This window comes from Oenanthe melanoleuca, chromosome 18 (genome assembly GCF_029582105.1).
Source record: "Oenanthe melanoleuca isolate GR-GAL-2019-014 chromosome 18, OMel1.0, whole genome shotgun sequence".
Classification (NCBI taxonomy): Eukaryota; Metazoa; Chordata; class Aves; order Passeriformes; family Muscicapidae; genus Oenanthe; species Oenanthe melanoleuca.
In genome coordinates, this window is record NC_079351.1 from 2394095 (window position 1) to 2410776 (window position 16682).

General features: G+C 53.6%; 1 protein-coding gene across 3 annotated transcripts; it reads left to right on the forward strand.

Moving 5' to 3' along the window:
- The first annotated feature begins 555 nt into the window (after positions 1–555).
- FAM20A (FAM20A golgi associated secretory pathway pseudokinase) lies at positions 556–14536 on the forward strand. Of its 3 annotated transcripts, none has more exons than XM_056505650.1 (11): positions 556–1240; positions 6095–6291; positions 6877–6927; positions 7638–7716; positions 7934–8026; positions 9357–9472; positions 9988–10168; positions 10450–10559; positions 10932–11013; positions 11082–11141; positions 13914–14536. In XM_056505650.1, exons 1-11 carry the CDS (start codon positions 924–926, stop codon positions 14176–14178), a joined length of 1551 nt encoding a protein of 516 aa, XP_056361625.1. In that variant the 5' UTR covers positions 556–923; the 3' UTR covers positions 14179–14536. The 3 variants fall into 3 exon arrangements, with proteins under 3 accessions (XP_056361625.1, XP_056361626.1, XP_056361627.1); XM_056505651.1 differs by lacking the exon at positions 13914–14536 and adding an exon at positions 12790–13812; XM_056505652.1 differs by lacking the exon at positions 13914–14536 and having other exon boundaries at positions 10865–11013.
- Positions 14537–16682: the final 2146 nt, after the last annotated feature.

Consider the following 16682-nt stretch of genomic DNA (forward strand, 5'->3'; position numbering starts at 1 on the left):
TGCCGGCGAGCACCGGTGTGGGGCACAGAGCCCGCACGGTGCCCGCAGACACCCAGAGGGTTCGAGAGCCCTCACCCCATTGCCACACAGCCCCCCGGCTCCCCATCCCCGCCCCACAGCACCCAGCACCCCCGGCTCCTGCTCAGCTCGCCGGGCCGGCTTCCCACCTTCGGGAGAGGGGACGGAACCCCCGGAGGAGCGGGCGAGGAGGGCGGCGGGGGACTCGCCACCTGCGCGGGGGCTGCGCTGGGCGAGCGGGCGGTGCTCGGGGGGACGGCGGCAGAGCCCGGAACCGACACCGGTACCGACACCGACACCGGCAGCGACACAGGCACTGACACCGGTACCGAGACCGGCACTGACATTGGCACCGAGCCCGACACCGAGACCGACACCGACACCGGTACCGGCACTGACACCGGCTCCGAGACCGACACCGACACTGACACCGGCACCAACACCGGTGCGGAGACCGGCACCGACACCGTCACCAACACGGGCACCGACACTGACACTACACCGAAACCGGCACTGACACCGACACTACACCGGCACCGGCACCGACACTACACCGAAACCGACACTACACCGAAACCGGCACCGGCACCGACACTACACCGAAACCGACACCGACACTACACCGGCACTGACACTACACCGAAACCGACACCGACACTACACCGGCACCGACACTACACCGACACCGACACCACAGCGGCCCCGGCCGGGGCGCTGTCCGGGGCGCTGCCACGCACGCTGCCGTGCCCAGCCCCGCTCCCCGCCCCGGGCCCCGAGCGCCCTGCCCGGTCCCGCCCCGAGGTGCCCGCACGCCCCGGCTCCGCCGCTCGAGCTCCCCCGTGCGCCCTGCCCCGGGAGCCGGCGCTGTCCCTGTCCCTGTCCCCGTCCCCGTCCCCGCACCGGCCATGCCGGGCCCGCGGCGGGACCGCCCGGCCGTGCTGCTGCTGCTCGGGGCTCTGCTGGCCGCCGATCTCTACTTCCACCTGTGGCCGCGGGCGCGGCGGGAGCTGGGCAGGATCCCCGCGGGCAGGATCCCCGCGGGCAGGGTCCCCCCGGGCAGGGTCCCCGCGGGCTGCCCCTGCCCCGCGCCCGCCGCCCCCGCGCTGCGCCGCCTCTTCGCCCACCCGCTGTACCGCGCCGCCCCGCCGGGCCCCGCCGAGCCGCTGCTGGGCGCCCGCGAAGCGCTGCGCTACTACCGGCGGAAGGCGGCTCGCTGGAACAGGTGCGTCCCGCGGCCCCGCGCATCCCCCGCGCAGCCCTCTCCGGGCATCTCCTGCGCGCCTCTCTCCTCCCCGTATCGCTTTCCTGGTTGTTTCCTGGGAATCTTTTTCTTGTGCACAAGTATCTGCTGGCGCTCCCTTCCCGGGTATCTCTTGGGCACCTCTTTCCTCAGCACCCCATTCCCAGGCATGTCCTGTTCACCTACTTCCCTGGCATCCCCATCCCGGCTATTTCCTGAGCACCTCCTTCCTCAGCACCCCATTCCTGGGCATGTCCTGGATATCTGCTTCCTCGGCACCTCCTTCCCGGGCTTCTCCTGGGCACCTCCTTCCCCGCCACCCCATTCCCGAGCATGTCCTGGATATCTCCTTCCCCGCCCCTCCATTCCCGGGTATCTCCTGGGCACCTCCTTCCCCGCCACCCCATTCCCGAGCATGTCCCGGATATCTCCTTCCCCGCCCCTCCATTCCCGGGTATCTCCTGGGCACCTCCTTCCCCGGCACCCCAATCCCGGGTATTTCCTGGGCATCCTTTTCCTGGGCATCTCCTGGGTACTCCCTTCCCTGTGCGGGGAGATTCTGGGCACCCTCCTACCAGGCACCCTTTGCATGATCCCTCACTTCTTGGGCATCTCCTGGGCACCCCTTTCCTGAGCACCCCTTGCTTGGGGACGCATATCTCTGGCATCTCCTGGGTACCCCCGGCATGGTCACCCCCTTCCCCAGCTCAGAGCCCTCCTCCTGCTGCCTCTCCCAGCCCCACCAAAATAAAACTCCTTTATCCCCTGCTCCTGGCGTGGGACAGGAGTGTCCTCCTGGGGGGGAAAGGGACCCTCTGCACCATTGATTGTCTGTACCTAGAATCCCTGATCTAACCCCCCCTTTATTGAGGGCTGGTGCCAAGCTGGAATTATACAGCACCCCACAGCTGCTGCCTGCACCCCAAGAACTTTTCCATTCATGCACAAATTCGGATACAACAGAGCACGGAGCTCCCGGCGTGCTGAGCTCATGGCATCACCTCACTGTCCCTTCTGTCAGCTTCCCAAGCTTCTGCTCTCTCCACTTCCACTCCTGTTCCTCCTGTGTCTGTGGGACTCACCCAGTGCTGGTTCTGTGCAAGATTTGCTGGAGGAGATGATGGGAAACAATAATGGATGGAACAGAGAATGACCTTCATGGAGCAGCACCAGGGTCTGGAACCACCTTGTGCTCAGCCAGGGTCATCCCTGAGGCTCTTCCCTTGCTCCTGTCTGGATGTTGAATCCTTTGTCACAGCACTCGAGATCCATGGATGGTGGGTTTGAGGATCCCTGGCTGTGCCACAGACTTGCATTGGGTGCATCTTCTCAGAGCTGAGCACTGCCTTCTGAAGACATCAGGATTTGGGCACCTAGTTGGGTGTTTCCCAAGCAAAATCCCAGTGGGAATGGGGGATTTAAACCATCAGAAGCCCTGAGCACTTGCTGCAGCCTCACTTGCAGGACAGTGGAATTATGCACTTCCCAATTTTATTCACCACACTGTTAAAACATGGAATTTGTGAGGAAGCCATGGCTGCACTTTGCCTTCTGCCCCAAGGTTTGGCTGTGGTGTGACTGGGAGGAACACAGTGATGCCATTTGTCCTTGACTGACTTCACTTTGCACCTCCAGGAAGGAGAGGAAGGCAGAGTATTGATTATTCCTCAGTCACTCTGAAATAAAATATATGATGCTCATAAGTGAGTGGAACCTCCAGGGAGCACAGGCTGAGGTGACACAACTGCTCCAGCAAAATCCTGCCAACAGCCATCAGTGCTGCAAATTGAATGCATAATCAGGTGGCACTTGCCAGAGCTGATGGATTTTATAAAATTGTTAATTTGCTGTGGGCACAGAGGAATTTCTGCCTCTCCAGGAGCACTGCAGAGCCCGTGTCCTCTCTGATATGTCCAGGGCAAGGTCCTTGGGGGACTCAGCAATCCAATTTCTCTCCCACTGCATGGGTCCAACAAAGCTGCTGCTTTGACTGAAGAGCAAAAAGTCCTCAGCAGCTCCAGATCCCGGGCCAGGCAGCAGAGGCTCAGGCTGTGTCCATGGGCACCCTCTGCTCAGCACGACAGGATGACAGCACTCTCTCCATCAGCTGTGGATGTGTCTTGGCAGAGCAGCTTTGAGAGCAGCAGGACTCTCCCCTTGAGTGGAACAAGCTGCAGCTTAACCCCATTCCTCCAGCACAGCGTGTCTGCCTTCACATCTGCAGCCAGATGTGCATCAGCTGGACAGGACTGTGCCAGCTGGAGCAGCCCCAGCACGTCCTGTTGGGACACCCAAGGCAGAGCGTGTCCTCCTCCACGCTGCTCCCTGCAAACTGCCTGCTGCCCATCCCTGCCTGCTCCCAGCACGCCAGTCAGGAGCAGCAGTTTGATTGCAGGATGCAGAACCAGCTGGAAAGACTGATGGGGATGCAGGAAGGAAACAGAAAAAAATCCAAAACATCCACACCTCTTCAAAACAGAAAAAAGAAAAATCCCTTAAAAACTCCAGAGCTTGTTTTTATCCTTGAAGGAGCAGCTTCAAAACCCCAAACTCAGGATGCTGGTGGCCTGAGCAGAGTCACCCCATGCTGTGCCTCCCTCCCAGCCCAGCAGAGAGCTGAAAGCCAGGGCAACCCCAGAGCTATTTATAGCAGGGTAGAAATGAACCCTGTTTTTATATCATTATGCCTTTTGCAGAGATCTGTTTTTTTCCAGGGAAATATTTCAGGAATCCTGAAGGAAGCAGGGAGGCAGAGAGAGCTGTATTTTGGGTTGAAGGGACTGGCTCAGGCTGGGCAGGGACCATGTGGATGCAGGGCTGGGATCTGCCTCCCCTTGCATAACCACTGCATTTTTTTCCCCCTCAGTAATCCCTTGCTCACTGCCACCCCGGGGGAGCAGCCTGTGTGTATGGCAGGCAGGAGAGCAAATATGGTAAAATATTTGGGCAGCTTCCCTAGGGAAAAATCCTGAGTCATTCCTGCCCATGGAGCTGGGGGGTTAAGGTTGTGCCTCATTTATCCATGGGAGCAGCAGGCTGTGGGTCAAGGCACTTCTGAGGGCATTCCAGGGCCACATCCTTGTGCACAGGGAATTTTCTGCCTCCTTTAAGAGCTGGTCTGGGAGGGAAGTGCTCCTCTGACCATGCACACGTGGACTTCAGGCTGTGGCTGAGCCAGTCCAGTGGAAAGACAAACAGAGTGGGAGAGGGAACAGGATCCTGTGAGCTGCACATCCAGCCTGTCTCTCCAGTTCCTAGATGTCTCCAGGATACCACTGGAAGAGCTCTGGGAGGGTTCATGCCCTGCTCACAGCCAGATTAACCACGCTGCTCAGCCTGCTTGGATGGAGAAGGGTGATGGAAAAATCCCATCTCAGCTGCTGGGCTGAGCAGGGAAATAGAAAATCCACCACTACTCAGGAGCCCTTTCCAGCCCCCAGTGCCATTATTGGCTGATAAATGCCTCGGTGCATGGCCAGCACTCACCTGCTCAGGCTCTGGATGGGGTCTGACACTTTCCCCTCTCCAGCCACTCCATCCCAGCCTCAGTTAATGCCCTGCTCCTTATCAGCCCCCAGCTCCTGTTTGCTTTCATGGATGGATCCTGGCACTTTCAGTGCAAGCTGAACTTTATTTTCCCTTTATCAGGACTGGCTGCTCCATTGTGGGCTGGACAATGTTAATGAGAAACCAAAGCTCTGTCCTCTGCTGGCTGGAATAAGTGACCTTCCAGTTCCACAGTCCAGCCTCAGGGGTCTGGAGGTGGAGGAAAATGCTGATCGAGTGGGGAGGTGGTTCTGGGTTATTACTGAACTTGGGAGGCTCCTGCAGCTCCACCTACTAAAAAAGGATGGGGTTGAACCTTGATTTTTAGAGATCATGGGCAGGATGCTGCCAGATGATCTCGTATCATCCCTGCTCACTGCGAATTTGGTCACAGAGGCAATTTGTAGCTTTCAGTGATTTTTCCCCCCTTCCTGGGACCTCCAGCTGCAGGGAAAAAAATCAGAGAGATGATCAGAGATGGTCAGAATCAGTTTCCCCTTTTCCACCCCGTGCTCTGCTCCTGGACCCTCCCTGCTGCCCAGCAGACTCCAGGCTGGGAGAAGGGAGATTTCCCAGTGGCTCACCCTCATCCCCAGCACCTCGGTAAGAGCCTGAAATGAGGGATGGGAGCTCCAGGCGGGCTCTTTAAAATGCTGTTTATTGTATCCAAATGCAGCAATTCGCGGGTCGTGACAAGAGCCCAGCACACAGCCTGACAGCCCCAGCTGTGGGTTCGTCTGAAAACTTCTTCTAGTTTGGTTCCAATGCATTATTTACTTTTCACTGCAGAACGTCTTAAAACATAACAACCAATCAATACCTTTGCTATCACCTGTAGCCTATCATTACTAACGTTACCATACTCATGTTGCTATTTTCCAAACACAAAAATTTAGTAGTTACAGTTTAAGCTAGAAGTTGTTTTTCAGTTGTCTTGCAGTGGAAAATTCTGAGATCTTTTCTCTGCTTGCAACATGGCATTTTTGTTTGTCTGTGAAAACCTTTTTGTTTGTCTGTGAAAATATTTTTGCTTGCTAAAAACATCTTTTGTTTAAGGTGGATTTCTCCTCGCTCAGAGTCATAAAAGCCCCTTCCAACTCACTTTGCTTTCTTAGTTACCCAGTAAAACTCGCTCAGCAATTCTTTTCTTCTACATAGAGAAGAATCATTATCATCAATATATATAATATAATTCTATATATAATTTCTATACCTTCTTCAGGTTCTGCATTCAAAGATGTTTCTGTTACACACACACGCACACCTGTGAGAGCTTTCTGTGTGTTGCAGGAGGCACAGGCTGTACCGCGAGGAGCGGAACCTGAGCTCGGCCGCGCTGGCGCTGCCGCTGCCGCTGCCGCTGCGGCCCGAGGCGGGCTGGCTGCGCTTCCAGCTGGGCATCAGCCGCCACGGGCTGTACCCGCGCTCCGGCGGCGCCGTCAGCAGCCTGCTGCGGGAGCTGCGGGAGCTGCCCACCGTCAGCGCGGGTGGGCGGCGTGGTGGGGTGGTGGGGTGGTGGGATAGTGGGATAATGGTGGTGGGATAATGGGATGGGATGGGATAGTGGGATGGGAAAATGGGATGGGAAAATGGGATGGGAAAATGGGATGGGATAATGGGATGGGATGGGATAATGGGATAATGGGATAATGGGATAATGGGATGGGATAATGGGATAGTGGGATGGGATAGTGGGATGGGATGGGATAATGGGATGGGGTGGAGTGGGATGGGATGGGATAATGGGATAGGATAATGGGATGGGATAATGGGATGGGATGATGGGATGGGATGGGATGGGATGGGATAATGGGATGGGATGGGATGGGATGGGATAATGGGATGGGATAATGGGATGAGGGAAATGGGGAATGGGGAATGGAATGGAATGGAATGGAATGGAATGGAATGGAATGGAATGGAATGGAATGGAATGGAATGGAATGGAATGGGAGCAGCTGCACGGGGCTGTGAGGCTCCTCTCCTCCCTTCCTGCAGCCTGGGAGGGGGGTCAGCAGCAGGAGATGGAGATGGAGCCTGGCAGGGTCTCACTGCTCCTCCTGCCCTTGCAGACTACAGCCAGGATGAGAAGGCGCTGCTGGGAGCCTGTGACTGCAGCCAGGGTGAGTGTGGCACTTGGGGTCCCCACCTGCCATGGCCTGGGCTGGCCCCAGTCCCCAACTCCTCCATCCTCACCCAGCCAGGGAAATGCCAAGCCAGGCTCTGCTCCCTCCCATTAACCCCCACCACCCCAGCAGAGGCTGGGATCATAGAGCAGGAAAAGTCCTCTAAAATGATCAAGTCCAATCCAAGGGTCACATCCACACTTTCATTAACACCCAGGGGTGATTATTCCACCACTTCCATGAGCAGCCTGTTCAATGTGGGTATCAGGACACCAGTTTCTACTGGTTTCTACTGGGGAGAAAGGAAAAAGTCCCCAAGGGGATGTAACAGAGGATTCTTGGGAGAGGGGCTGAAGGGAAATCTCTATGTCACAAGGGACAGAAGGAAAATAAATGGAAAGAGAGAGGGGGCTTAGCTGGGAGCAGTGATGAGATGCAGTCATGGGGTTGGAAAGGCAGATTGTGCTGGGGTGTGTAACTGGGGTGTTTCCAGGCAGTTATCATTCCATTTCCCAGGGGTTACATCCATTTCCCAAAGAGTTATCATCCCATTTCCCAGAGTTAATACCCATTTCCCAGAGTTAACACCCATTTCCCAGAGTTATCATCCCATTTCCCAGAGTTAATACCCATTTCCCAGAGTTAACATCCCATTTCCCAGAGTTAATACCCATTTCCCAGAGTTAACATCTCCTTTCCTCCCCAAGTGGTGAAGCCCAGCGGTGTGCACCTGAAGCTGGTCCTCAGGTTCCAGGATTTTGGGAAAGCCATGTTCAAGCCCATGAGGTAAGGCCAGCAGAGCCTTGCTGAAGCAGGTTTAAAGCCCCCAGGCAGCTCTGATCCAGCTGGCAGCAGCAGGGGCTGCTCCTGGCACGGCGATGGCTCCAGCCCAGCACGGAGCCCTGGGCTCTGACCTTGTCCCCACCCAGGCTGTCCCTGGCTGCTCTGTCCTCAGTGTCAGGCTGCCCAGCAGCCTGCTCAGGTCACCCCCTGCTCCTCCCAGGCAGAAACGTGAGGAGGAGACTCCTGAGGATTTTTTCTACTTCGTGGATTTCCAGCGGCACAACGCGGAGATCGCCGCCTTCCACCTGGACAGGTAGGGCCAGCCCCAGCCCCAGCCCCTGCCCCAGCCCCAGCCCCTGCCCCAGCCCCTGCCCCTGCCCCAGCCCCAGCCCCTGCCCCTGCTGCTGCTGCTCTGCCCACCAGAGCTTTGGGAAAGCCAGCAGAGCCTGCAGAGAGGAGAAGGGGAGGCTCTGCAGCAGCCTGCAGGAGCTGAGGGGTGTTCAGGGAAGGAGGGCTCTGGGTCTCTGCCTTGGCCATGGGAGCAGGTGAGGTCCAGGTGGGACAGGTCAGATCCTCACCTGGCTGTCACACAGTGTCCCTGCCCTCATCCCAGTGCAGAGCTGAGCCCTGGGCACAGCCTGGCTGCCCTGCTGCTGAGGGAGGGAGGCACACACAAACTGCAGCAATGCGATTTTTAGCCCTCAGATAATGAGCAATTAACCTGGCACCTCTTCCCAGCTGGGTGTGTGTTCAATAAAATCAAAAATACCCTTCTCAGAAGATGAGGGCAGCAGCCTTTCCCTCCTCGGTGAAAACACCAGGGGAAGGTGATCCCTGATGGCCAGGGAGGGTGGGGCTCTCCAGTCTCCATAGGATAAGCAGGAATAAATCAAGAGCTGTAGCTCAGACTCTGAGAAAGGGAACAAAGGGAGCTGAATTCCCTCCCCAGTTCTGCCCCAACACCCTCACAGTGACTCTGCTTGGCTCAGCCACCACCACCTCAGCTCTGCAGCTCCACTGCCACAAAAATGAGGCCAGACTGCTTCTGTGAAGTGCTCTGTGGTTTTTAGAGCTGAAAGATGCTGGATAAAAGCAAATATTATTTTTCTCTCTAAACATTGCTCAATAAGTAACAGGCTAAATCCTGTTCTGTGCCCAGTTCCCAGGAGCAGAGGGCATTACCCAAGGACCGAGCAGAGCATTAGCCAGGTCACCCCGTGTTACTGACTCAGCAATCAGCAGCAGCTTCCCACTGACTGCCAGGAATGCTTTCCTGCCCCAGGCCCTGAGGTTTTTAAGAGTATTTTTGAGGAATTAGCTGGGCATGAGTGCCTCTGGAGGAGGGGGTGCCTCCTCAGCCACCAGGATCAACATCCTTGCTCTGTGTCAAACCAACATTGCAGAAAGGCCTGAGGGGCTGCTTTAACCCTTGGAGAACCCTTTTGTGTGCAGAGGGATGGGAGACACCAAGGCAATGTTAGAGAAAAAGGTAGAGAAAAATCCAGATGGTTCCAGGCAGCAGCTACTAAAACACCAAAACCCAAACTGAGCCACATTTTGGCCCAGAGTGGCTTTTTGCTGGGTGCAGTGACCCAAAGGCTCCTGGTTCCCTGATGGAAGGAACACCCTGTCCCTGTGTGCAGGATCCTGGATTTCAGGAGGGTGCCACCCACCGTGGGCAGGCTGGTCAATGTCACCAAGGACATCCTGGAGGTCACCAAGAACGAGGTCCTGCAGAGCGTCTTCTTCGTGTCACCAGGTGGGCCAGGGCTTGGCAAATTATGGTCCCAGTTATCTTTAGGGTCCCCTGTGGTGTTCCATGGTGGGAGGAGGGGCAGGGGCTGCAGGACTCATGCTGTAAGTGCAGAAAGAAAATTCTTGTGTTAAACGTGCACGGGGTTACAGCAGAGGTTCCCTGTCCCACCCTCCAGCTGGAATCATCTACCAGATCTCCTCATTTGTCCTTTTTTCTTATCCTTCCCCTTAGCACAGGACCCAGATCTGTGTTTGGGCAGGTTGACATGCATGCTGTGGGTGCTTTGGGTTTTGCCTGTTTTCCCTTGGATTCCCCAGAGTGTTTCCATGGAGCAGCCACCAGACAGGGGATTTAAACTGCTCTGCACTCATCTGCAGCCCCTTGGGACCCATCTGTTCCTCCTGCCACAAGAAATAATCACTGTCCCACGGTGGGGAAGGGCCCAGTCTTTGCATCCTCCTGGAGATCACAGTCCCTTTTCCCTTTTTTTGTGTCTCTGTTCTCTGCCCTGCTCCCAGCCAGCAACGTCTGCTTCTTCGCCAAGTGCCCGTACATGTGCAAGACGGAGTACGCCGTGTGTGGCAGCCCCCACCTGCTGGAGGGCTCCCTCTCTGCCTTCCTGCCCTCCCTCAGCCTGGCCCCACGCCTCTCCATCCCCAACCCCTGGATCCGCTCCTACTCCTTCGACGGCAAGGAGGAGTAAGTGGGGAAAGGGGAGTGCCCCCCTCTTCACTGCAGGGCACAGATCAGGGCAGAGGATCAGGGAGTCCATAATTAGGGTAATGATCAGGGTAGTAATTAGTGTCATAACCCTTAAAGCCTGGGCATTGATTGGCTGTGTTTGAATTCCAGTCTCCTGCATGCACAAGGGGAGATTTATTTTATCCTGCTCTGCATCATCACAGGGAAGATGGGTTTGGGGGAGCTTTGGGACATGGCAGAAGCAGCTGAGGGTGTCTCCCCTTCTCCCTCTCCTGCAGGTGGGAAGTGAATCCACACTACTGCAACACAGTGAGGGAGATCTACCCCTACAGCAACAGCAACCGGCTGCTCAACATCGTGGACATGGCCATCTTCGACTTCCTGATGGGTAATGGTGGAGGGGAGAGGGCATTCCCTTCCCTTCCCTTCCCTTCCCTTCCCTTCCCTTCCCTTCCCTTCCCTTCCCTTCCCTTCCCTTCCCTTCCCTTCCCTTCCCTTCCCTTCCCTTCCCTTCCCTTCCCTTCCCTTCCCTTCCCTTCCCTTCCCTTCCCTTCCCTTCCCTTCCCTTCCCTTCCCTTCCCTTCCCTTCCCTTCCCTTCCCTTCCCTTCCCTTCCCTTCCCTTCCCTTCCCTTCCAGCAAGGGGAAAGCAGCACCTTGGGCACTCCCAGCACGGCAACAACCATTCCATGCAGACCTGAAGGAAAGCTTGGGGTCATTTAGAGAATTCCCTGCAAGGGAATCCCTTCTGCCCTTCTGCAGGGAACATGGACAGGCACCACTACGAGATGTTCACCAAGTTTGGGGACGATGGCTTCCTGCTGCACCTGGACAATGCCAGAGGGTGAGGCACAGGAGGAGGGGAGGGGGCCAGGAGGAGGGGGCAGGCTCTGAACTCTGCTTCACCCCCAGGTTTGGGAGGCACTCCCACGATGAAATCTCCATCCTGGCTCCTCTCTCCCAGTGCTGCATGTAAGTTCCAGCTCCCCTTCCTTCCTGGGAATGTCTCCATCCTGCAGCTCGAGCAGGACCCTGCTAATCCCAGCTGGGTGCTGCATGGGAATCCAAGTGGGAAAACATCCCCTGATAGACCAGCAGACACTGTCCAATGGATCTAACCCTTCCAGAAAGTTCTGGCAGCCTTTCCCAGCCCATCACCGTGAGGTGCCATCAGGAAGCACAGAAATCTCCATCCAAAATCCTGGTGCAACTTTGATGCACTTAATCGAGTTTCCTCTTCTCATGGCACAAAGGAGAAGCTCATAAATGTAACCCTATGATCCCCCTTCATTAATTCACATAAATCAGTAGCTGAAAGTTAAATTTAAGGGGCAGAAGCAGCTGCTCTTTCCTAGGGTTTCTCTTCAGATGTGGAGCCTTTTTCCTTGCTTTACCTGCTCCTTCTCCCCCTCAGGGTGGTAACTGCACTCTCCCCACACACCTTTCCTTTCAAGAACTGTTATTTGCACTCAGCAAGTCTTTTCATTTCTAATTGCAGACACACAGGGAATCCTTCTCTTGAAATTCTGTGCAGTTTGAAATTAACTCTGCCTCTTAATTTGACCTGCATACTGTAATATCCACAGGTCACATCATTCCTATTCTTCCAGATCCACCTCCCAGAAACTCCTCTTAATTTAATTCTTGTAAAAGGCAGTGGGAAGAGGACCTGAACACCTTGTCATAAGCAAGCTAGGGCCAGGAACAGCATAAAAATGACTTGTGCTGCCTGAAGGAGACAGGAACAGCATAAAAACGACTTGTGCTGCCTGAAGGAGACACACAAACCCTCATTTCCCACAAGAGCTGATCCATTTGGAGTGGGAGAGCACCTAAAACCACTTGGAAAGGAAGGGAAGAGGTTTTACTTGAGTAAGCACATAAAGACCACAAATTTCAGCCTGGCCTGGCCAACAGCCTGGGCTCAGCTCACCGAGCCACCTCCTTGCTCCAAGCTGAGCCATGGGAGCAGGAGAGCTCCTGCAGCCACAGGATGCTGACAGCAGGCTGCTCCCTTCCCTGTCTAACACATCCACCTCCTCCCCAAGTCTGGCTTCCAGCAGCCCTGGGTCTGCTTTTAGCTGCCTTTCACATCCCAGCCCCTGTCCCACTCTTTGAAGCTGCAGGTCTCCTCTCCTGAACAACGAGGGGCACAAACACAGCCGCGCCATGAGGTGGTCCTGCAAGCACCAAACCCCTCCTGGAGGCACAGGCAGGCCTGCAAGCAGCCCCAGCCAGGCTGCTGAGGTCCCTGGGAGCTGGGGGTGAAACGTTCAGCAGTTCAGCACAGCCATGGGGTCACAGCCCCCGGGACCGGCAGCAGCGCTTCCATCCCAGCCTCTCTGCTCTGCCTGTTTGCTGTGGAACTGTTCCAGCTCAATCAGCTGCTCCCCACGGGTCACACCAGCCCGTTCTCCACCTCCAAGCACTGCTGGGACCAGAGCAAACACAGCTGGTGTTTACCCACAGCAGCTCCTGGGCCAGCCCTGCCTCGAAGGACAGCGCGCAGACGCTCGTTCACATCTGCTCTGGGCACAGCAGCAGCAGCAGCTCACAGCTGGGGTTTAAAGCTTCCTTGTCAGCCTCACACTTGATCCATTGATTATGTTATTTTTTTCAGGAATATTCATGCAGGAAGGTGGCAGCAGCATGCTCCTTCCCTTGTGTTCAGGCACACTGCACCTCGCCCCATGTGCACTCCTGATTTAGATTGGTATTAGCAAAAGTGTTTCCTGGAAAGGGCTGTAAAACATGGACACAGGGAAATCATGGAGTCACCATCCCTGGAATTCTTCAAGGAATGTGCAGATGTGGCACTTGAGGCCAGGTTTGATGGTGCTGGGACAGCAGTTGGATTGATGATCCTGAAGGTGTTTTCCAACCTTAGAGATTGTCCCCAGCACCTGGAGCAGCCACAGCCCTTCCCCAGACAGCACAGGGCCTGTTGGACTGCACAGATCCAGATCAACAATCCCAATGGATGCCCTGGGTAAACAACAGTCTACAAATACAAATTCTTGAGCTGCCTAAAATGGATCTGACTACGCCTTCTTCCACCTGAAAATTCTGTCTTGGCTAAATCCAAATGGTTCCATAAACATGGGCCCCTTTGTTTCCAAGATTTAAAGGGCAATAACTACAACCACTGATTCAGTTCAGTATTAGACATGCTGAAGTCAACACATTTCTGCTGAGGATTAAACAAATGATTTCAGAATACTTTATTTCAAGCTCAGAAGAATTCCAAGACTGCAGCTTTTCATCCCATTTTCTGTCAAAGCAAATCACATTTGAATCTCAGTACCCCTTAAGGTGAAAAGTCACAGTTACATCAGTTCCAGGAAATATTCCCTCTTTTTGCTCAGAGTTTTGACAGAAGATATTTTCTCATTCGTGCCTTTTCATTTACCTCCCCCTCTGCTCCCATCTCATAAATGTCATCCTTGGGGAGATGGCACCACCCTGCAGGAACCTGGGGAACTGGGTCATGTCTGACTCACTCACTACTGAGAACTTCAGTCATGTTTTTCTCTCTGCTGACCAAAACTTGCAGTACAAATACTCTGGAAAAACAAAGGAAAGAGTTTCTGGGAAAAAAATTCATTACCCTCCAAAATTAAAATTAAAGAAATTTTCTTCAAAAGTTCTTTAAAATTTCTTCACCCATCTCTGCCCTCCTGCTGTCAAGCAGCTCAGCTGCTCTTGCTGGGAGGCATTAAGCTGTTGATTTCTCTTTTTTTCCAGAATAAAGAGAACGACCCTGCTGAAGCTGCAGCTCTTGGCAGAGCCTGAGTACCAGCTCAGTGACATGATGAGGGAATCCCTCCTGCAGGACCCCCTGGCCCCTGTGCTCACCGAGCCCCACCTGCTGGCCCTGGACCGGCGGCTCCAGCTCATCCTGGACACCGTGGGCAAGTGCACTGACACCTTTGGAGAAGGCACGGTGGTGGCCAATGACACCAGGCAGCCCCAGAGCCCTGCAGAGCACAGAGCCAGGCTGGGCACCTAAACAGAGCTCAGAGCCAGGGACAGCCCTGCAGGGCTTCTGCTCGCTGCCACCTCCAAACGCTGGCAGAAATCAGAGGGGAAATGCCACAAGGTCCAGAATCCCACTGGGCTCCTCTGCTGGTGGGTAAGCAGAGCTCCTGTGCTCGGCCACTGTGCTGGTGTGACTGCAATCTGCACACCCCAAACACTCTGGGGTGCAAAAGCTGTGATCTCCAGATCTGCAGCTGCCCTTGGGAGGGGGAGGGAGCCTGACCTTGGTTTGCTCAGCCTCCACAGGGCTTGGTCTTGCTGGAGAAGGACATGAACTCGACCTGAGGGTGAGGGTTGAATAAAGAGATGCCAAGAGCGTTTTCCTCTGAGCAAGTCTCTGTTCTGTGGTCAGGAGTGGGTATTTGAGAGAAGAGCAGTGCTGCTCCACAAGGGCAGGACCTGCCACTGGCACAAGACAGGAATTGGCCCAGCTTGGCCAGACCAGAGGCACCTACAGGTGCTCATGTCAGGGCTGTGCTGCAGCAGTGCCACCCCAGCCCACACCGACCTGTGCACATCACACTGAGCCTCACAGGGCAGGAAAAAAACACTTCTCTTTCCTACCTGAAGAGCCACTTGGGAAATAAAACACAGGCAGGTCAGTGTTGCCTTGGACTCCAAGTTAAAAAAACCCAAACTAAAAAAAAACCACCCTGAAAATCAAACCATGCTATACAATAAATATAGGAATTTATTTACAACTCAAGAACCCACCCATTTATGGGGAAAACTTCTTGCCAAAGTGGAGGAATCTATCTCAGGTCATCTCATATATTTTAAATTAATTTTTTCCTCATGTATTTTTAAATTATTTAGGTTGTCATAATTAGCTGGAAAATAGAAATGGTATCCCAGTCTCTCCCCCCTCTCCATGTCAGTGCATTTTGAGGAGATGCAAGAGAAACTGGGGACCAAAAAACCTTGGGGAGAGAGTTATTTCAGTTCCCAGTTCACCCTTCACCTCTCAACAAGGTTTAAGAATAACTGGATTAGTGAAGCTCTCTTTAATAGCTTTTCCTTTAACTATTAGGAATTATTTTGGTAGCCTGGGGAAAGTAGTCAAGGACTCTGTTGATAATTTATCATCCTTAAGATGAAAAAAAAAAAGCCAACAAAAAACCCCACACCATAACCAATCTACCAGAAACTCATTCTAAACTAAGCTTTAAGTTAAACAAAACCCTCCTACAGCACTGCAGACCTTCCAGAGGATCCCCAAATCCCTGTACAAAATCTGCCAGGCAGAATTCTAACAGGATCCCAGCAGGCTGCTGCACCACCAGCAGCTCATTTTCCCATTTTGGGAAATTTGCCTGACCTAAAGGAGCTCAGTGACACCAAGTGTCTGGGTGATGCAAGGAATTGGTCACATTTGCCACAGCTGTTTTTCACAGGGGATTGTGCTGCTGCTTCTTTTAACTCCACAATAATCTGACAAAGCACCTGGCTCCAAAGTGCAAAGCCACAGGAGAGGTGCAGCTCTGAGTGTCCTACAGGTGCCCATTTGTGTGTTTGAGAAAGTTTGGAGTGTTTCTTAGTGAAGAAATTCCTCCAGTATTCTGAGGCCACAAAGGTGAGCAAAAACCCCACAAAAACCCATCAAAACCCCACAAAAACTCCAGTCCAGGCTCCTTTAGTCTCTCCCAAATTGTGGTTCAGACAAGTCCTTGCATTTCCAACTTTTCAACAGTCTCAAGCACATGCTTGACCTTTCTACTCTTGGGACTTACAGACCTTTTTTTCACTCTTGTAGACAGAGAACAGATGAAAATAAGAGGATTTGACTCCCTCTCAGCATGTTTGCTCTGTTGGTTATTTCTGTCCAGGACAACGAATTCCCAAAGTTTTATCTCCCTCTACTGGTGACTTTTTGTGCTCTCCCCACACAGGACAAACCCAAAATTAATTCTACCATTTGTCATGGAATGGTGACTGTTTGCTGCTTCAACAGGAAGCACATGGCAACAGAAGATAAGCTTACATTCAAGTTGCAGTTATAAAGGATGGATTTCTAGTTATAAGGCTGGAAGTGGAGGGTTTAAAGTTTCACTTTAAGCAACCAAAGTTATATTTTCATCCTGTTTTTTTCAGTGGAGGGGATTGGGAAAGGGAGGGCAGGGTGAAGGAAACTAACCCAAGGATATTTAAATGGCTGGGACACCAAGAGGTTTTTTTTTTTTTTACTTTTATTCTCCTTTACACAACAGATACATTTTTACTGGACCTTCAAATCTGGGGGGTTCAGCTTTCTTGGAGCTGGGTGTAAAACACATCTAAGTCTGAGCTGCTTCAGGTCACTCTTCAGTTTTTTTTCCTACTTCATTCACAGCTGAAAATCCCCCTTTTCCATTTCCCACCACAACTTACCCATGATTATCCACCACATGCTCACTAAGGGGCTGCAGAGTGTCTTAACTTTTCAACTTAGAAAAACTCCTGAGCTCCAAAAATCATGGCTGGGCTGGGAATTAATAC